This window comes from Triticum dicoccoides, chromosome 7A (genome assembly GCF_002162155.2).
Source record: "Triticum dicoccoides isolate Atlit2015 ecotype Zavitan chromosome 7A, WEW_v2.0, whole genome shotgun sequence".
NCBI lineage: Eukaryota > Viridiplantae > Streptophyta > Magnoliopsida > Poales > Poaceae > Triticum > Triticum dicoccoides.
This window is the reverse complement of record NC_041392.1, coordinates 6,002,715-6,024,193: the sequence shown is the minus strand read 5'-3', so window position 1 is coordinate 6,024,193 and position 21,479 is coordinate 6,002,715. Positions and strand designations below refer to the sequence as shown.

General features: G+C 46.8%; 1 protein-coding gene and 1 long non-coding RNA gene across 2 annotated transcripts; one reads left to right on the top strand and one right to left on the bottom strand.

Annotated features, from left to right (window-relative positions):
• Positions 1-2,528: 2,528 nt before the first annotated feature.
• LOC119328315 lies at positions 2,529-2,966 on the bottom strand. The gene is made up of 2 exons (XR_005158916.1): positions 2,871-2,966; positions 2,529-2,786 (listed from the first exon to the last, which is right to left on the bottom strand). It is a non-coding gene; the product is annotated as an uncharacterized LOC119328315 (long non-coding RNA).
• Positions 2,967-4,506: 1,540 nt separating this feature from the next.
• Positions 4,507-9,485, top strand: LOC119331288 (disease resistance protein Pik-2-like). The gene is made up of 3 exons (XM_037604461.1): positions 4,507-4,724; positions 5,312-6,164; positions 7,582-9,485. The coding sequence occupies exon 3, from the start codon at positions 8,165-8,167 to the stop codon at positions 9,281-9,283; it is 1,119 nt and encodes a 372-aa protein (XP_037460358.1). The 5' UTR covers positions 4,507-4,724; positions 5,312-6,164; positions 7,582-8,164; the 3' UTR covers positions 9,284-9,485.
• Positions 9,486-21,479: the final 11,994 nt, after the last annotated feature.

Sequence of the window (21,479 nt, the reverse complement as noted above, 5' to 3'; positions counted from 1 at the left end):
CTGCCCAGTGCGAGTTCCTGTTTCTCGCATGTTTTTGTTTCGCAAAAAAACATACCAAACGAAGTCCAAACACGATGAAACTTTACAGTGTTTTTTATTGACTACAAGATACCCTAGAAGCTTTGGGGAGAGACCAGAACACATATGAGGGGGCCACAAGCTCTGCTGGCGCTCAAAGGGGGGTAGATGCGCCATGCAGGCTTGTGGCCCTCCGGTACTCCGTTTGACCTAATCTTAGACTATAAATTACCAAATATTCCAAAACCCTCGGAGCGCGATCGGAAACAATTTTATAGCTGTCGCAAGTGTCTGTTCTTCTGCAATCCATCTGGAGGCCTTTTTCGGTACTCCGTCGGAGGGGGAATCCACCACGGAGGCCATTTTCATTAATTTTCCGCATCCATGATAATGTGTGAGTAGTTCCTTACAGGACCTTCGGGTCCATAGCACTACCTAGATGGCTTTCTCTCTCTCTCTCTCTCTCTCTCTCTCTTGATCTTGATCTTAGATACAATGATCTCCTCTGAGATCTATTTGTTGTAATTCTCGCGGTGGGTTTGTCGGGATCTAATTGCTTGTGGGTTTATGATCAGATAATTCATTGAAAGTATTTGAGTCTTATTTGTATATGTGTAGTTTATAGCTATGTATCCTTTTCAATATCTATAAGTTTTATTTGGCCAAGTTGATGAGTGATGCATAATAGTGGGTTCAATATTGCGGTGTACTTACTCTATGACAGGAGAGGTTGCAAGGAACGTATTTTATTATTGCTCCTAAGGACAAAACGACGGGGTTCGAACATATTAGTTTATCTTATTATGTATTCTGTCTACATCATGTCATCGTGATTAATGCGTTACTGTGTTTTCATTAACTTAATACTTCAAGATGCATTGCTGGATAGGGTCTTGGGGTGGAGTAATAGTAGTAGAAGGCAGTAAGTTTAGCGGTCTACTTATCACGGACGTGATGCCTATATATGAATTATGTCATGAAGAATCACAATCATAACTATCCGCTATTTTGTTAATTGCCCAACAGTAATTTGTTTAGCCACCATTGCTATGCTTACGACAAAGATGCCACTAGTGAAAATATGGATTCTGGGTTGACTTTTCCATTAATACTAACAATCCTACAATTGCTCGCTGTTTTTTTATTTTACTTTATTTATACATCTATTCACCGCCAGATTTGATCAATGCAATTGGTAGGAAGAAGGGGATTGACAACCCTCTTGCCTTCGTTGGGCGCAAGCATTTTATTTGTGTGTGTGCAGGTACCTTCACGTTGTGTGTGTCATATTCTACTGGTTCGATAAACCTTCATTCTCAACTGAGCAAAATACTATCTGCTACTATACTACTTCATCCTTCCTCTTCGGGAATCCCAACACCTATAATGAGTAGCTGGGATTTTGGTCTTATAGTCATATGGCATGTGCTTTGAACCACATCTGCACAAACGAAAGAAAGTTAATTTCTTTTACTTAAATGAACAAAATACCTATATGGAGACAAGAGGCCATTATATTCTTATTACCACAAGATATGAGGAGCGCCAATATGAGGATGAATTCTACAACATTGAAAACCTTACGAGCCATGGCTAATTCTTAATCTAGTTGGCTGTCTATCATACATGCGTATTATATTTATATGGAAGGTTTCTCACCTCCTTCCTCTCATAGTAATTTATGTCTTCCTATTTTAGTCTTGTCGCCAAAATCTTCCGATCTAGCATGAATTTCTAAAGATTTGAATATTAATGAGGTGTGTGTTATTTGATTTTCCTCGCAAAAAGATTCTGCCCGACATTAATTATGAAGATTCGATATAAATCTTCTGCTTAATAGTCAAGTAGTTCATAATGCTCATTTATATGGGGGATTTACTAATTAAAATAAGTTTGGGTCGGTGGCCTGGATCATTTTGTCGCCCCTTTTAGCTTGAAATTTGTAAATCTGTCATCGAAGAGGAAATGGACCAATCGTAAGGGATAAGTAAGTACCACTTATTGGATTTAATTGGTCAATAAATCCAAAAAAGTCTATTTGATTTTCTATGTGTTATGCAAGGGAATCAATTAGTAGAAAATGCAGACTCCTCTGCCAGTGAGTCCATTTTCGAGTGCTCCGCATCAGACTACCCCCAACAAGGAACAAGCATCAGGAACCCTAGTTAGATAGCGACAGGCTGAAATAGAACACTTACAGATATTGGCGTCGGGCAACCTCCACCACAGCTGCCGGCACAACCATTCCCTCGCCTACTCGGCAGCTTTCTCTCCCGGCTCCTCTGCTCCCTGCATCCCAGAGGCATGTGTGGACTGGATGGCCACCAAGAGACTCAGGTGCGATTTTGGTGGCTCCTCTGCTCTAGTGAATCTCTCTCTCTCTCTCTCTCTCTCTCTCTCTCTCTCTCTCTCTCTCTCTCTCTCTAGCTTTAAAAAGGTTAATTTTTATTCTAATACTTTAGTCTAGGCTTTAATCCTAGGTTATGAAGGGTACAACCACATTCACTATCTATCAAAGCAATGATTGATTTGTTGTAACACATTTATTCAAGGAGCACGAAGACCATTTGTCACCAGATACATTTTTGGATACAAAGGAACAACTCAAGTCGAACCCATCACGCGCCACCCGCAATCCAGGCACACACATGAACCTTTATTGCAGTGACCACCATCAGCACCATTGTACTTGCACCACGTCTGACATGTCGAAGAGTCACGACAAGTGACCTTGCTGGTATACTCATGGCATGTGCTTTGAACCACATCTGCACAAACGAAAAAAGTTAATTTTTTTATTTAAATAAGCAAAAGTCCTATATGAGGAGAAGAGACCATTATCTTCTTATTACCACAAGACATGAGGAGCGCCAATATGAAGATGGATGCCACAACGTTGAAAACCTTACGAGCCATGGCTAATTCTTAATCTGGTTGGCGGTCTATCATACATGTGTATTGTATTTATATGGAAGGTTTCCCACCTCCTTCCTCTCATAGTCATTTATGTCTTCCTATTTCAGTCTTGTCGCCAAAATTTTCAGATCTAGCATTAATTTCTAAAGATTTGAAAATTAATGAGATGAACTACTGTATTGATGTGTTATTTGATTTTCCTCGCAATTTTCCCCCAACATTAATTTATGAAGATTCGATGTAAATTTTCTGCTTAATAATCAAGTAGTTCATAATGTTCATTTATAATAATCAAAATCAGACCATGCTGGTGGTCCGGACCGGACCATTTTGTCGCCCCTTCTCGCTTGAAATGAGTAAATCTGTCATCGTGGGGGGAATCGAGCTATCGCAAGGATTAAATAAGTACCACCAGCTGGATTTAATTGGATCTAGACAATTAGAGATGATAGTTTATCCAAAATTCCCAAGTCAATTTGATTTGCTATGTGTTATGCAATGAATCAATTCCAAGAATAAATTAGCAGAGCCGCCACGCCAGGGCCCACATTGCCGCGAGCTCGATCCTCCAAGATGAGCAGCAGTAAGTAGGGCGACGCACCGATCAGCATGGTCAGTAGTGCAGTGAGAAGCCACCGCAGCGCCATCAAGAACAGGGCATCACCAAGAGACTCCGGCTCCAGCTCATCATAACCGAAGAGATCGTAGAGCAGCATGGTGTGAATTGGGAGAAGCAGCGCCGTAGTCTTGTATAGACCGAGCTCAGTGTACGGTGAGCAAGGTCTAGGAGAACCACACGTCGTTCAACCACTGGCAGCCAGTCTTGTTGAAGTCCGGAACACCTCCAGCCGCACCCTCACTCTCTTGTTGAAGTCCGGAACACCCATTGCCTGACCTAGACCACCACCATGGACACGAACGCGAGCACGGACTCACGCGCCACCGGGGCATACACGCAGACTCGAGAACACACCTACGGACTCGGCACGGCCATCACACGCGCACACACACTGGTCACCACCACCGTGGCTTATTCCAACAGCCAGGAGACGAATCCAGGAGCGGTGTTGACGAGGTGCTAGCCCGTGATGGGAGGGCTCTCTCCACTGGTATCGTGCACGCCACGCACTACCACGGGCAAGAGGGAGAGAGAAGCCGAGAGCCAGAGGTAGAAAAAGAAGGCTGCGAGTGGCCCCTAGGCCCACATGTCATTGAGAGAGCCCACTGTTCATTGAGATGCATCTAGCCTTTTTTATACTCACTACATCTCAAAATAAGTGTCTCAACTACTAAGGTTGAAACACTTATTTTGGTACGGAAAGAATATTTGAGAAAAGAACATTTTGTTTTATTTATTTGAAAAATCCCCGGTGGTCTATACTCTATAGTAGTGGTGATAACCCCATCGCATCAATGTATCAATCTGGGTGCACCAATTAGTGGTACCACTAGCTTGTGTCTTTAAAGAGGTTGAATAATCAACTCAGAGATATTTCCCACCAGGGCAGGTCGGCGACTTGCCGTCAACTTCCCAGTCGTCCCTCCCTGTTTCTTCTTCCTCCCGAAGATTACCTACCTAGCGCTCCATTGCTCGATCCGCCGCCCTGCCCACTCATCAGAGCAGCGCTGGGATCCAGGGGAGGGAATCCATTTGATCCACTCGATCGGACCACCGCCGCATCAGGGAGACGCCTACCGGAGTCCACAGTCCGCAGCTGCCCAGGAGCCCCACGGTGTGCAGCAGCAGCAGCTAGCTATCCTAATCCTATCCAGCAGTCCGACCGATGTAGGTATGTCACTTTCTCTGTCCCCAATTCATGATTCATTACGCCAGGATCAATCACGATCGAACTCACGATTGATCGACTAATTAGGACAGGTTTTCCTATGTGCCTATGTTTCATCCCTGTTGCAGTCCATTGTGGCAATGTCCAATTTTTGTTGCTAGAATGTAAATTTTACTGCAGAAATCGTGAAAAATGAAGACAACAGAGTGTAGGCCAGACACATAGATTTTTTAAGCTTTTTATTTTGATGAAGGTATGTGGCTTCTTTTATGCTGAAGTTGCCTCCTGTATATTTTAATATGTTTGCAAGACCATTATTGATCTATTTCTGTTGTGCTATTGGTAAATTAATTTTATACTGATACTCCGTCCGACAATATAAGACGTTTTTACAAGCTAAAACATGTTGCAAAAACATTTTATATTATGGGACTGAGTGAGTAGTATTTTGGCATGACGTAGTATATGTTGTCAAACTATTTTTTAAGGTGGGCCACCCTGTTTCATAATCCTAGATCACTCAGTGTTAACAAGTGTAATCATCATCATATCAGCGGATTTATTGCTGATGGATTTGGTTGTGCATACAGAGAAAACAAACGGATCGATATCCGACTACCGAGCGCAAGCAATGAAGGAGGCTCTAGTGAGCGCAGCGACCGGGGCGCTGCAACCCGTCCTTGGAAAGCTTGCCGCCTTGCTCAGCGACGACTCCAAACTCTCCCATGGGGTGCGCAGCGAGGTCGAGCTCCACACCAGTGAGCTCGCCGCCATAGAAGCGTTCGTCCTCATGAAATCGACGGAGGAGGATCCCAGCACGCAGGACAAGGCCTGGATGAAGGAGGTGCGGGAGCTGTCCTACGACATTGAGGACGACCTCGACGAGTTAATGGCTCCCGTCGGCGGCGACAAACCCCCCGCCAAGCCGAACGGATTCATGGACAAGATTAAGGTCATGCTGGACCGGACCAAGGCTCACCATCAGATCGTGAAGGCTATCGATGAACTGAAGAAGAAACAACTAGTCCATGTAGCCAAAAGGTACAAGATCCACTAGGCCGTCGCCTCCAGCGCTAGCAATGCGTCCAACATTGATCCCAGAGCTCTTGACATGTTCGAGGATATGTCCAAGCTTGTTGATGTCGATAGACACAAGAAAGAGCTCGTTCAACTGTTGGCCGATTGTGACTCTACGCAACAGCAACCAAACATAGTGGCTGTTGTTGGGCTTGGAGGACTGGGCAAGACAACCCTCGCAAATCAAGTGTACCAGGATCTCAAAGAATATTTTGAGTGTCATGTTTTTATATCTGTGTCACAAAATCCAGACATCATCAAAGTTATGCATGCCATTTACAGTCAGCTAAATAAGAAATATTCCCCTGGTATGGAGGACTTACCACAACTTATCAACATGATTTTGGAGTTCCTCAAAAACAAAAGGTACCACTTCTTCGAATCCTAACAATTTTATTTGTTTTGCTAGCTATCCAGTAATATGGTTCTTCTTTCTTGTTGTTGATACCGACAAGACCCAGCCAAATGATGATGTTTGCTGGTTGGTATTGAGAGGACTCTTAGTACCCGCAAAAAAAAGGGCGCTGGTGAAAAAAAAAATCACTCGATTTAGTTTCTCGCTCGCCCTTAGTGCTAAAGCCCCTTGATAGATAAGTGCTCTCATTCCTAGAACCCACCCGGGGCGAGTTGGTAACTGTATGCCTTGGATCTACTAATGCAAGTGACTGAAAATGTAGATAGATTTTCTCCTACTTCTGTAACATAACTTCTCTACGGATAAGCTTCAACCGCGGGTCAAGGGACAGTCTCGGGTAGACATTTTCCATGGGGCGTAGGCCTCCTAAAAGGTAATGGAGGCGTGCAAAGGTTTCGTCGGGCCAGACGGACATTGGTCCTTGAGTGCAAAGGCAGAACAAAGCTTGACTGCAAGAAATAATTTGATCCATGGACGGCACCGTTGTGATAAAGGTCATAATTCCAAAAGAATCATTACCGCAAGGAATAGAGGGGGAGGTCATAAGCGCCTATACCGTAAAATAGTTTTTGATGGAATAAAAAAGACATATCTGGTAGAATCATAACCTAAACACAAATCCTTGTTTTCTTGTATAGATGAAACAAAAATGAGAACTAAGTAGGTTTCGACCCATTAAAGGAGTCAATGGCACGCACACAAAGCAGGAGGAAATCGGTACCCCCAACACAGTCATTAGTATGATGCTGATCTCTTAGTCTCTTAGGATGGATCGCTTTCTTAACGAGAAAGATAGCTTAGCCTTACCCCTTAACACAGCAATCAAACTTTTGTGATTACCGCGACACCTATGTCGGCATGCATGCTTAGAGAAGTGGCTACGTCAATGTATTTTGAATTTTTGATCTAGACAGGCAGTTTTGCTATTTCTCTCGTGACCAAGAACACATCCATAACACTAAGGCAGATACTATTTAGAAGCAACATGAATGGCATTTATGCTTCGAGCTGAGCTAACATTTGAAGAAGAGATGTTTAGTTGTTTCATCTTTATAACAAAGAAATCATTGATTACTCACATGCCAGTTAGGCCTAGCAATGTTGTCCCTTGTTTAGATCACCCCTCGGTGTAAATACCAAATGAAGAGTTTACCTTTCCGGGGGGGATTTAGCTTGTAAATTATTTATATTTCTTGGGGCATCACAATGTACTAGTGGAAACAACTAGTGAGTTGTCCATTCTAGTGCAAATTCCATTGGAACTTGTCCTGACCATGTGACCAAACAAGTATATGATTCAAGATGTATTGAATCTCCATTGCTATCTCTTTTTTTGGTAGAATTAATTTTATTTATATATTTTTGCAGGTACTTTATTGTAGTTGATGATATATGGGATGTGGAAACATGGAAGGCTATCAAGTGTGTATTTCCCACAATCAGTTCTAACAGTAACGTAATGATCACCACTCGTATAGATGATGTCGCCCAATCATGTTGTTCCTCTTTCCATGGCCATATATACAATATAAGGCCTCTTAGTATGGTGCACTCGAGGAAACTTTTCTACGAAAGACTATTCAACTCCCAAGAAAAATGCCCTTCACACCTTGAAGGAATTTTTGGCCAAATCTTGGATAAATGTGCTGGCTTACCTTTGGCAATCATTGTTATATTAGGTGTATTGGCTCATAGAGAAAGTGAAAAGGAACTATGGGAGCAAGTGAATGATTCAATTGGTCATGCCCTAAGAAATAGTACCATCAAAGACATGGTAAATATAATATCCCTTAGTTACATGGATCTTCCTCCTCATCTCAAAACTTGCCTACTGTACCTGAGTATATTTCCGAAGGATCATGCTATCGAGAAGGAGAATCTGATAAGGAGGTGGATTGGCTAGGGATTCATTCACAAGAGGGATGGGTATACATTGCATGAGTCTGGAGAGATGTGTTTCAATGAGCTCATCAATAGGAGCTTGATCCGACCTATGGAGATAGACAGGACATTTGGTGATCAGGTGGAGAGTTGCCGACTTCATGACACTATTTTTGATTTCATTGTATCCAAGGCCGTCGAAGAGAACTTTGTTACTGTAATAGGTGTACCTGGTGTTGTAAATCCTGACTCAAAGGGCAAGGTTCGTCGAGTGTCTTTGCAGAATGATGGAGAGATTCCACTGGGTCTCGATGTATCTCATGCCCGTTCACTCCATGTGTTTGGCAGTAATGCAAAAATCCCATCTTTATTGGAGTGTCAACTCTTGCGTGTTCTGGACTTCAATGAGTGTTTGCAGTTAGAAGATGATCACCTTGCTGGTGTTGGCAATTTGTGGCACCTCAAGTACTTGAGGTTCAAGCATGCCCATGCCCTCACAAAGCTTCCAGAACAAGTGGCAAGGCTGCGGCATCTAGAGATTGACATATATGGATACAACAAAGTAATGGAAATCCCTGTGATCATCCAACAACAGTTGACCTGTTATGTAACTCTATCTGTGGATGATTATGTAACAGTGACGGATGAAGTCGCAGAAATGCAGGTACTGTGGGTGTTGGAAGGTCTCAATGTCTATACTCAGTCAATACAGTTTCTCGAGAGGCTTGGCCAATTGAAAAATCTGAGGAAGCTGAGCATATTATTCAACAGCTATGATTCTGGAGACAATTGGGAGGAGTATGCGGAGAAGTTGATATATTCCATCTGTGAGCTCAGCAAAGCTGGCCTCGAGTCTTTGCACATCGACATGAATGAGGCAACCAACGAGTACTTTGAGGGTCCATGGTTCCCCGATCCTTCGTGTGGCCTTCGGGAGCTTACCATCCATGGGGGTGTGGTCTCAAAGGTTCCGGCATGGATGGCCTCGCTCATCAAGCTCGAGAAACTATACATCCCCATGGACACGATCATGGAGCAAGACGTGGAGATACTGGGAGCTTTGCCCAGCTTGCACCATCTTTGCATTGAGCATGATAAGGATGCGAAACTTGAGCTGAAAGCTGCTATGGAGAAAGCAATGAAGGAGCACCCCAATCGTCCTACCTTGGTTTGGAAATTTTATGACTAGGTCCATTGGCTGGTTTTCAGGTATCAGTTTCATTTCTTCATACAGAACTATTTCTTACCATTCGTTGTTTTCTTATACTTGTATGTGTTAACCAAGGCGATGCAGCCACAAAATTGAAGCCAAGGTGTTTGTTAAACCTCCTATTTGTACCAGTATATTGACATCTGCCTTTGCTTTTCCAAAACATGGATAAATGATTGTATCTATATTGTACCTTCAAATCAAACATTCCATTTAAACATTGCAAATTTTGTGACAAAACCACTTCGATTTGAGCCGAAGCTGGCCCCTGTTCAGCCAGCACCACTGTACCAGGAGCCGGTGGCGCCGAGCACCTGTCCTGTGTCCTCTACGCATTCTGGCTTCAGATCTTCCTGCTCTATTGACTGTCGTAGCTACGAAATCATAGTCTGCCCCAGAAGCAAACCATTAGTGGTACCAAACAAAGCCAACAACCATGTGAGTAGGATACAATGTTGATCGGGCCGCTGTCACACAACGAGCAGTGCTCTGGATGCACATGAGGGTATGCCAAACCCCGTTCATCGCAGCTTCCATTTAATTCAGACATGCTTCTTTCAGTTGTTCCTGCAGGAAGGGACGTTGGATCCCTTGCAGAGCGCGCAGCAGCAGCAACTGTTGCTACTAACCGATTATAGGCAGGTTATCTACAGATGTACCGGGACTCTTCGTTTATGGTCCTCTCTACAACGCGTGTAGAATCGAGACCTGTTTACGGAGGTGTGTACGCGATTGGAGGCTACGGCGAGGGATACTTTTACCCAGCATGGATGGCAACATGGTCTTAGGATTGACCCCCCTCCGCTTTAGGCGTTATACGGACTCTTCATGTTTTTGTATTTCGCCTTTTGATCATTCATTTGTGTGAGAATACATTTTTTGGCTGTGTGCATCTTAGTAATGCAGAGGCCGGATGTAATGCTTAAATCTTTTAAGTAATAAAGCGCTCCTTTTCGAAAAACCGATTATAGGCAATCAGTTAGAGATGCCCTGGCCCCATTTGATGTTTAACCTGCAGTAACACTCATATAAAGTACTCCCTTCGTCCCAAAATAAATGTCACTAAATACTAAATCAGCGACACTTACTTTGAGACGGAGGATAACTTTATACTAAATCAGCGACACTTCGGGGCGGAGGGAGTAGAATTTTATTCGTATATTACATGTTCATAAGGAAGGGATTTTGTACAGCATGACAGGTTTTGAACTACATTTGAAGTGTACATGCAGAATTTGACAGAGTGCTTGCTTCTAGGTCTTCCACAAAGAAAGCGAAACATTTCTTCAGCTACCTGCATGATGCGTGACAATTACCTAGTTTGCTCCTATCTATCCATCGCCGGCTCTGTCACTTACTAATTTCTTCGGCTCTGGGTCTAGATATCTTGCTTGTTGCTTCGTTAGCATGGGGCTATTGACCCTCCCGGGCGTCGGACGAGTAGGGAATTACCAGTTTACTTTGTCCATGCCCTGGTGCTCTCTTGTTGGTGTGCACACGATCTCCTATTAGGACGAAATTACCCTTGGATAATTTGTTGATTAGCGTCAAGTAAATCATTTTGCTAGGAAAGGAAAAGATACACGCAATCGGCAGAGATACTTTCCTTTCTGAAGGGTTAAAACCAGAATTACGAGAAATGAGAAGAAATGCCCCTTACATTGCGGAGTTTTATCAAAAAGATAAATACAGCTTATATAAAGGAATGAAGGGAGTATTACCGTATATGCAAGTATGATTAAAAAAAACCTACAATTATGACGTCTTCCATTCACGTACCACTACTGGAATCGAGCTATACGCCGAGTGCCACGGACACTCGGTAAAGGGCCAAGAACCGGTGGCAAAGCCTTTGCCGAGTGCTGCACTCGGCAAAAGCCACCCGGCGTACACCTCTCCGGCAAACAGGAATTTGCCGAGAGCCAGGACACGGGCACTCGGCAAAGACTTTGCCGAGAACCAAACAGTACCACCCGGCAATATAAAGTGACTTTCACGTCGGCTGGTTCCATCAGCTCTTTGTCGAGAGTGGCTCTCGGCAAAACTGCCGCAGCCAACCGCCAGCGCATGCCACTTTGCCGAGAGTGGCTCTCAGCAAAGCTGCCATAGCCAACTACTGTAGCCTAGTGGTTGCAGCAACCTTAATTAGTAGCACCCCAGGTCTTGGGTTCGACTCCCGGTGGGAGCGGATTTAAACATGCCTGGGCAAAAATTTCTGGAATAAAAGGACTGTGGGGCTGTTGCTCTACAGTAAATAGTCAAAAAAAAAAGATCCGTTCCTAGACAACTTTTGTACTGCTTTCACCCGAATCCCTGTCGCAAAAATATATATACAATACACAAACATGCATTTCAAGTCTCAATGTTTAACAACAAACTCACATAATCATTATATAAAATAATTCACACGAACTTCTTTTGAGGTCACAAGGTAGCTCTTTAGAACAAATGCCTACTTAATAAACAATAAAGTGGTCAATGCATTTCTACATGCGACCACAAGATAAAAGCAACATCAGAGCATCTCCAGCCGTTCGGCCCCCCAGGGCACCGAAAAAGAGCCGCCTAGGGGCGAACCGGCGCTAGCTTGGCGCGTGGGGGCGACTCCATTCCTAGTCGTCGCTCCCCAGGTTGGCGATATCTCGTACAAATTTGTGCAAACTCGGCGATTTGGCACGAACTCGACGAAATTTCACTAAAATTGGTACAAAAAAGATAAAACATGCAAACTACGCCTACTACTACGCCAAGCTACGCCTAGCCACAACGCCGCGTCCATCGCCCGCCATCTACATGCCGAGAAGCCTGTAGAAACGGGTGTAGTCGTCATCGTCGTCGTCATCGCGCGCCTCGCGGGAGCCGCCGTCGTCCCTGCTGCACCCCTGGCCAGGGTCGTCGGCGCGCGGTGGGGCACTGGACGGCCCGGCCTCATCCTCCTCGTCGCTGTCGAGGACGATGACACCGCCCTCCTCGCGCCCGCGGCGCCGGGCTTGGAGCTCCACGTATGCCCAGCGCGGGCGGCGCACCTGCTCGCGGACGTAGTCCTCCGCCCATTTTATGGCGGCCTCGTCGTCGAGGGCCACCATGTGAACGTGCTCCGGCTTCACGGGGAGGAGGCCCGGCTCGTGCTTCGGCCGGACTAGGCGGAGGGAGCGCGGGGAGGGGCGGGCACCCTCGTTGATGACGAGGGCGTCGCTGCAGGTGCGGCGCCGGAGCGGCGTCTCCTCCGGCTCTGGCTTGACCGGGCGGAGCGCCGGTGAGTTGGAGCCCGACGACGAGGACGTCCCCGGCTCCATTCGCTGCGGCATACAGGAGCTGCCACGGCAGCGAGCGAAGGACGGCCGCCGCAGGTACTCGAGACGCGGCACGTTGCCGGTCTCGATGTGGTCGAGGACAACCTCGAGGGTGCGGCCTGGCTCGCCCCACCACTCGCGCTGCCCGTCGGCGTTGAGGCGGCCGCGGGGGATGATGCCGTTGACGGAGGTGATCTGCTCTTGGCGACGGCGCTCCAAGTACATCGTCCACATCATTTTGCTGTTGACGGCGTACCTTGGCTCGTTCTGCTACTCCTCTGTCAGGGACGAGCGGATGCGGGCTATTTCGCCCCGCCGTGCCGCCCCTTCGGACACCGGTGGCACCGGGACGCCGCCGGCGCTCAGCCTCCACGCCCCCGGCACACACATGTCCAGGGGCGCCGGATACTCGGCCTCATAGAGGAGGCGCGCCTCTGGCTCTTACAGATGGTGGCGGCCGTAGCCATTTTTGGTTTTGCTGAGCACAACCACACATAGCCACTACTAGAATCCAGGAATTTGCCGAGTACCAGGAATACTTAACGATGGCCCATATCCGCTCGGTAAAGCGTTTGCCAAGTGTAACCAAAGGGTGCTTGGTGTACACCCAGCTCTCAAAGTAGGCTTTGCGGAGTCCTCGTCTATCTAGTCTTGGCCAAATAGGACATTATGGACACACTAGGGGTTGGGTGTATAGGTAGTAGCTAGTGACAAACATCAAACTTAAGGAGTGCTTAGTCTTAGCTACAGACAGAATCATTCTGTTCTCTCCCCTAAACAAAATAAGGAAATAATTATGTCCATTAGATTTTAAGCTGCATAATGACACTGACATCTCTTCAGTCTTTACGCTCTGTGTATTCAGCATAGAAAGGGACCATCTGCATTACTGTTACAAAAACAGAGTGCCATAATGTAAGGGTCCCGATCTAGATCCAAGAAGAGGTTAGGTGGGGAAGGAGGACGAAGGAGGCTAGAGGAGAAGATCAGCTTCTCTTAATCAATTTGACGTCATAATTCTCGATGCCAACTCTCTCTCAGAAGCGCCTAGAAATACCCACGGCACGCAGGCCACACACACACGCGCCCTGACTACGCGGGTCCACCGATCGCCTCCTTTCCACTTGTCTGGGCTCCGTCAGCTCCGTCCGGTCGTGGCTCGGTCGCCCCACTGGCCGGTGGGGCCGTCGCGGCTGGTGGGGTAGCCGTGACAGCCGTGACAAGGCGGCGTAGAGGGGAACCGCTGCTGCAGCGCCACTGGATCTTCCCAAGTTGACAGCGACGAGGGAAGGTTGCTCCATTGCACCCGAATGCGAGGGCGTGTGTCGCCGGCCACGTGCACCATCTTGCGGTCGAGCACCAGCTCCGGAACATGTTCTGTCTGCAAAATCGAGTTATCTGGAGGAAGATTAGGACTTACTGGTACCGTGGCTCCAAAGGCCTTTTTCAGTTGTGAGACATGCACCACCGGGTGGATACGGCTGGAAGCAGGCAATTGGAGTTTGTATGCCACTGCGCCGACTCGAGCCAACACTCTGTATGGGCCATAGTAGCGGAAGGCGAGCTTCTGGTGCGGCCGCTGTGCCACTAATGACTGGATGAAAGGCTGCAATTTGAGCAACACTGCATCCCCCACCGCAAATTCTCTGTCTGTACGGTGGCGGTCAGCCTAAACTTTCATGCGGTCCTGCGCGCGCTTGAGCTGTTGCTGCAAGTGCTCAAGCATCACTTCTCTTTCCTGGAGCCATGCTGCAAGATCAGGGACTGCACATTCGTCGATCCGTGCGACGCCAAACTCCCGGGGAAGGTGGCCGTAGATGACTTCAAATGGAGTCTTGCTCAGAGCCGAATGAAAAGATGTATTATACCAGTATTCTGCGAGAGACAGCCATTTGGACCAGTTGCCAGGGCAGGAGTGGACTGCGCACCTGAGGTATCCTTCTAGACACTGGTTGACACGTTCAGTTTGCCCGTCTATCTGGGGGTGGTATGATGAGCTGAGACGTAGGTCTGTCCGGCAGAGTTTGAACAGTTCTTGCCACACCTGCCCCGTAAAAATCCGGTCCCGATCTGATATGATGGCTAGAGGTAAGCCGTGGAGCCGGAAAATTTCCTTCATAAATACTTTGGCAATTTGGAGAGCTGTGAATGGGTGAGTCAAAGGCAGAAAATGCGCGTATTTGGAGAACTTGTCAACTACCACCAAGACAGTGTCGTACCCTCCTGAGCGAGGCAAACCCTCAATGAAGTCAAGCGAGATGACTGACCATGGTTTTTGAGGTATTGGCAGTGGTTGAAGGAGCCCCGCTGGCGATATACGCTCCGTTTTTGCTTACTGACACACCATACAGTTGCGTACCAGGGTCTTGATCTGCAGTTTCATGCCCTTCCACGCGAACAGCCGTTTGACTCTGTTGTAGGTGGCATGGAAGCCTGAATGTCCCCCCGCAGCACTGTCATGTAGGGCTCGGATCAAGTGTTGTTGGATGTCAGTATCTTCCCCAATCCACACTCTCCCTCGGAAGCGCAGGATGCCATCCTGCAAAGTGTACTCAGGCTCGCTGTCCGGCGCTAGGGCTAGCTTTGTCATACGCTGCTGCGCCGCTGGATCTGCTTGATAGCTGCGTTTGATAGCTTCCAACCACGTAGGTTTACATACTGCTATCGCTGCCATCTCTGTTTCTGATGTGTGCTCGCGTCGCGACAGCGCATCTACTGCTCGATTTGTGACTCCTGTCTTGTACTGGATGGTATATTGCAGGCCGATCAGTTTTGTAAACGCCCGTTGCTGAATTGGGGTATTGAGTCGTTGATCTGTCAAGTTCAACAGGCTTTTTTGATCTGTGCGAACCACAAACTCTGAATGTTGCAGGTAGGGCCGCCAGTGGTCGATGGCCAGAAGCAAGGCCAGACACTCTTTTTCGTACGCCGAGAGGCCTAGATTGCGGGGAGCCAAAGCTTTGCTGAGATACGCAACTGGATGTCCTCCTTGCATCAGGACGGCGCCAATTCCCGTGGCACTCGCGTCCGTTTCGATGACGAACTGCTTGCGAAAATCGGGTAGTGCGAGCACTGGAGCTTGCACCAGGGCTTGTTTCAGCGCAGAGAACGCGGCTTCGGCCGTTGGCGTCCAGACGAAAAGTGCTCCTTTCTTCAGCATTTCAGTGAGGGGTTTGCTGAGTACTCCAAAGAAGCGAACGAATTTGCGATAATAACCCGCCAATCCCAAGAATCCACGTAACTCTTTGACGTTCTGCGGCTGCGGCCATTCTTGAACAGCTTGGATCTTGCTCTTGTCTGTGGCCACCCCTTTGTCGCTGATAACATGTCCCAGGTAACTGATTTCCTGTTGGGCAAACATGCATTTCGACATCTTGGCCTTGAGATCCTTCTCGGCCAGCAACTGCAAGACACGTTTCAGCAGCTGTCGATGTTCTTCCAGCTCTTCAGAGTGGATTAAGATGTCATCCATGAATGCCAAAACCCCGTGGTGAAGTACTGGCTTGAGCACTGTGTCGACCACTCCCTGGAACGTTGCGGGAAAGTACGCGAGGCCGTACCGCATCACCTTGAACTGAAAATGCCCCAAGTGCGTTCGGAATGCTGTCTCGTGCTCTGTTGGAAATATGCCCTAGAGGCAATAATAAATTAGTTATTATTATATTTCCTTGTTCATGATAATCGTTTATTATCCATGCTAGAATTGTATTGATAGGAAACTCAAATACATGTGTGGATACATAGACAACACCATGTCCCTAGTAAGCCTCTAGTTGACTAGCTCGTTGATCAATAGATGGTTACGGTTTCCTAGCCATGGACATTGGATGTCGTTGATAACGGGATCACATCATTAGGAGAATGATGTGATGGACAAGACCCAATCCTAAGCATAGCACAAGATCATGTAGTTCGCATGCTAAAGCTTTTCTAATGTCAAGTATCATTTCCTTAGACCATGAGATTGTGCAACTCCCGGATACCGTAGGAGTGCTTTGGGTGTGCCAAACGTCACAATGTAACTGGGTGGCTATAAAGGTACACTACGGGTATCTCCGAAAGTGTTTGTTGGGTTGGCACGAATCGAGACTGGGATTTGTCACTCCGTGTGACGGAGAGGTATCTCTGGGCCCACTCGGTAGGACATCATCATAATGTGCACAATGTGATCAAGGGGTTGATCACGGGATGATGTGTTACGGAACGAGTAAAGAGACTTGCCGGTAACAAGATTGAACAAGGTATCGGGATACCGACGATTGAATCTCGGGCAAGTATCGTATCGATAGACAAAGGGAATTGTATACGGGATTGATTAAGTCCTTGACATCGTGGTTCATCCGATGAGATCATCATGGAGCATGTGGGAGCCAACATGGGTATCCAGATCCCGCTGTTGGTTATTGACCGGAGAACGTCTCGGTCATGTCTGCATGGTTCCCGAACCCGTAGGGTCTACACACTTAAGGTTCGGTGACGCTAGGGTTATAGAGATATTAGTATGCGGTAACCCGAAAGTTGTTCAGAGTCCCGGATGAGATCCCGGACGTCACGAGGAGTTCCGGAATGGTCCGGAGGTAAAGAATTATATATAGGAAGTGCTATTTCGGCCATCGGGACAAGTTTCGGGGTCACCGGTATTGTACCGGGACCACCGAAAGGGTCCCGGGGGTCCACCGGGTGAGGCCACCTGCCCCGGGGGGCCACATGGGCTGTAGGGGGTGCGCCTTGGCCTATATGGGCCAAGGTCACCAGCCCTAAGAGGCCCATGCGCCAAGAGAAGAGGGAAAGGAAGAGTCCTAAAAGGGGAAGGCACCTCCTAGGTGCCTTGGGGAGGAGGGACTCCCCCCTTGGCCGCACCCTTCCTTGGAGGAAGGGGCAAGGCTACGCCCTCCCCCTCTCCATTGGCCCTATATATAGTGGGGGGAAGGGAGGGCAACCATACCCAAGCCCTGGCGCCTCCCTCTCCCTCCCACGACACATCTTCCTCCTCCCGCAGCGCTTGGCGAAGCCCTGTTGGAATCCCGCTACTTCCACCACCACGCCGTCGTGCTGTTGGATCTCCATCAACCTCTCCTTCCCCCTTGCTGGATCAAGAAGGAGGAGACGTCGCTGCTCCGTACGTGTGTTGAACGCGGAGGTGCCGTCCATTCGGCGCTAGGATCATCGGTGATTTGGATCACGACGAGTACGACTCCATCAACCCCGTTCTCTTGAACGCTTCCGCGCGCGATCTACAAGGGTATGTAGATCCACTCCTCCCTCGTTGCTAGATGACTCCATAGATAGATCTTGGTGACACGTAGGAAAATTTTGAATTTATGCTACGTTCCCCAACAGTGGCATCATGAGCTAGGTCTATGCGTAGTTTCTATGCACGAGTAGAACACAAAGTAGTTGTGGGCGTTGATATTGTTCAATATGCTTACCGTTACTAGTCCAATCTTGATTCGGTGGCATTATGGGATGAAGCGGCCCGGACCGACCTTACACGTACTCTTACGTGAGACTGGTTCAACCGACTGGCATGCACTAGTTGCATAAGGTGGCTAGCGGGTGTCTGTCTCTCCCACTTTAGTCGGATCGGATTTGATGAAAAGGGTCCTTATGAAGGGTAAATAGCAATTGGCATATCACGTTGTGGTTTTTGCGTAGGTAAGAAACGTTCTTGCTAGAAACCCATAGCAGCCACGTAAAACATGCAAACAACAATTAGAGGACGTCTAACTTGTTTTTGCAGGGTATGCTATGTGATGTGATATGGCCAAAAGGATGTGATGAATGATATATGTGATGTATGAGATTGATCATGTTCTTGTAATAGGAATCATGACTTGCATGTCGATGAGTATGACAACCGGCAGGAGCCATAGGAGTTGTCTTAATTTATTTATGACCTGCGTGTCAACATAAACGTCATGTAATTACTTTACTTTATTGCTAACCGTTAGCTGTAGTAGTAGAAGTAATAGTTGGCGAGACAACTTCATGGAGACACAATGATGGAGATCATGATGATGGAGATCATGGTGTCATGCCCGTGACGATGATGATCATGGAGCCCCGAAGATGGAGATCAAAAGGAGCAATATGATATTGGCCATATCATGTCACTATTTGATTGCATGTGATGTTTATCATGTTTATACATATTATTTGCTTAGAACGATGGTAGTAAATAAGATGATACCTCATTAAAATTTCAAGAAAGTGTTCCCCCTAACTGTGCACCGTTGCGACAGTTCGTTTGTTTCTAAGCACCACGTGATGATCGGGTGTGATAGATTCCAACGTTCACATACAACGGGTGTAAGACAGATTTACACATGCAAACACTTAGGTTGACTTGACGAGCCTAGCATGTACAGACATGGCCTCGGAACACAGAAGACCGAAAGGTCGAGCATGAGTCGTATAGAAGATACGATCAACATGAAGATGTTCACCGATGTTGACTAGTCCGTCTCACGTGATGATCGGACATGGCCTAGTTGACTCGGATCATGTAATCACTTAGATGACTAGAGGGATGTCTATCTGAGTGGGAGTTCATAAGATGAACTTGTTTATCCTGAACATAGTCAAAAGGTCTTCGCAAATTATGTCGTAGCTCGTGCTTCAGTTCTACTGTTTAGATATGATCCTAGAGAAAATTTAGTTGAAAGTTGATAGTAGTAATTATACGGACTAGGTCCGTAAACTGAGGTTTGTCCTCATTGCTTCATAGAAGGCTTATGTCCTTAATGCACCTCTCAGTGTGCTGAACCTCGAACGTTGTCTGTGGATGTTGCGAACATCTGACATACACATTTTGATAACTACGTGATAGTTCAGTTAAACGGTTTGGAGTTGAGGCACCGAAGACGTTTTGAAACGTCGCGAAACATATGAGATGTTTCGAGAGCTGAAATTGGGATTTCAGGCTCGTGCCCACGTCAAGAGGTATAAGACCTCCGACGATTTTCTTAGCCTGCAAACTAAGGGAGAAAAGCTCAATTGTTGAACTTGTGCTCAGATTGTCTGAGTACAACAATCGCTTGAATCGAGTGGGAGTTGATCTTCCAGATGAGATAGTGATGTTTCTCCGAAGTCATTACCACCAAGCTGCTTGAGCTTCGTGATGAACTATAATATATTAGGGACATATATGATGATCCTTGAGATATTCGCGATGTTTAACACCACAAAAGTAGAGATCAAGAAGGAGCATCAATTGTTGATGGTTGGTGAAACCACTAGTTTCAAGAAGGGCAAGGGCACGAAGGGATACTTCATGAAACGGCAAATCAGCTGCTGCTCTAGTGAAGAAACCCAAGGTTGCACCCAAACCCGAGACTAAGTGCTTCTGTAATAAGGGGAACAGCCACTGGAGCAGAATTACCCTAGATACTTGGTAGATGAGAAGGCTGGCAAGGTCGATAGAAGTATATTGGATATACATTGTGTTAATGTGTACTTTACTAGTACTCCTAGTAGCACCAGGGTATTAGATACCGGTTCGGTTGCTAAGTGTTAGTAACTCGAAATAAAAGCTACGGAATAAACGGAGACTAGCTAAAGGTGAGCTGACGATATGTGTTGGAAGTGTTTCCAATGTTGATATGATCAAATATCGTACGCCCCCTCTACCATCGAGATTGGTATTAAAACCTAAATAATTGTTATTTGGTGTTTGCATTGAGCATAGACATGACTGGATTATGACTATCGCAATACGGTTATTCATTTAAAGAGAATAATGGTTACTCTGTTTATTTGAATAATACCTTCAATGGTCTTGCACCTGAAATGAATGGTTTATTGAATCTCGATCGTAGTGATACACATGTTCATGCCAAAAGATAGTAATGATAGTACCATCTACTTGTGGCACTGCCACGTAAGTCATATCGGTATAAAACGCATGAAGAAGCTCCATGTTGATGGATCTTTGGGCTCACTTGTTTTGAAAGGTTTGAGACATGCGAACCATGTCTATTGGTGTATATGCATGAAGAAACTCCATGCAAATGGACCGTTTGGACTCACTTGATTTTGAATCACTTGAGACATGCAAGTCATACCACATGGGCAAGATGACTGAAAGCCTCGTTTTCAGTAAAATGGAACTAGAAAGCAACTTGTTGGAAGTAATACATTTTGATGTGTGCAATCCAATGAGTGCTGAGGCATGTAGTGGATATCGTTATGTTCTTACTTCACAGATGATTTGAGTAGATATTGAGCATATTTACTGTTGGGGAACGTTGCAGAAAACAAAAATTTTCCTACTCGTTTCACCAAGATCATCTAGGAGTTCATCTAGCAACGAGTGATTAGATGCATCTACATACCTTTGTAGATCGCGAGCGGAAGCGTTCAAAAGAACGATGATGATGTAGTCGTACTCGACGTGATCCAAATCACCGATGACCAGCGCCGAACGGACGGCACCTCCGCGTTCAACACACGTACGGAACAGCCACGTCTCCTCCTTCTTGATCCAGCAAGGGAGGGAGGATAGGTTGAGGGAGATGGCACCAGCAGCAGCACGACGGCGTGGTGTTGATGGAGCTGCAGTACTCCGGCAGAGCTTCGCTAAGCACTATGGAGGTTGAGGAGGTGTTGGGGAGGGAGAAGGAGGCAACCAAAGGCCAAGGCGTTCAAGTATGAAGTCCCTCCTCTCCCCCACTATATATAGGAGGGCCAAGGGGGGGTGGCCGGCCCTAGGAGATCCAATCTCCTAGGGGGTGCGGCGGCCAAGGGGGGTTTCCCTCCCCCCCAAGGCACCTAGGAGGTGCCTTCCCCTCCCAGGACTCTTCCCCCTTCAAACCCTAGGCGCATGGGCCTATGTGGGGCTGGTGCCCTTGGCCCATTAGGCCAAGGCGCACCCCTACAGCCCA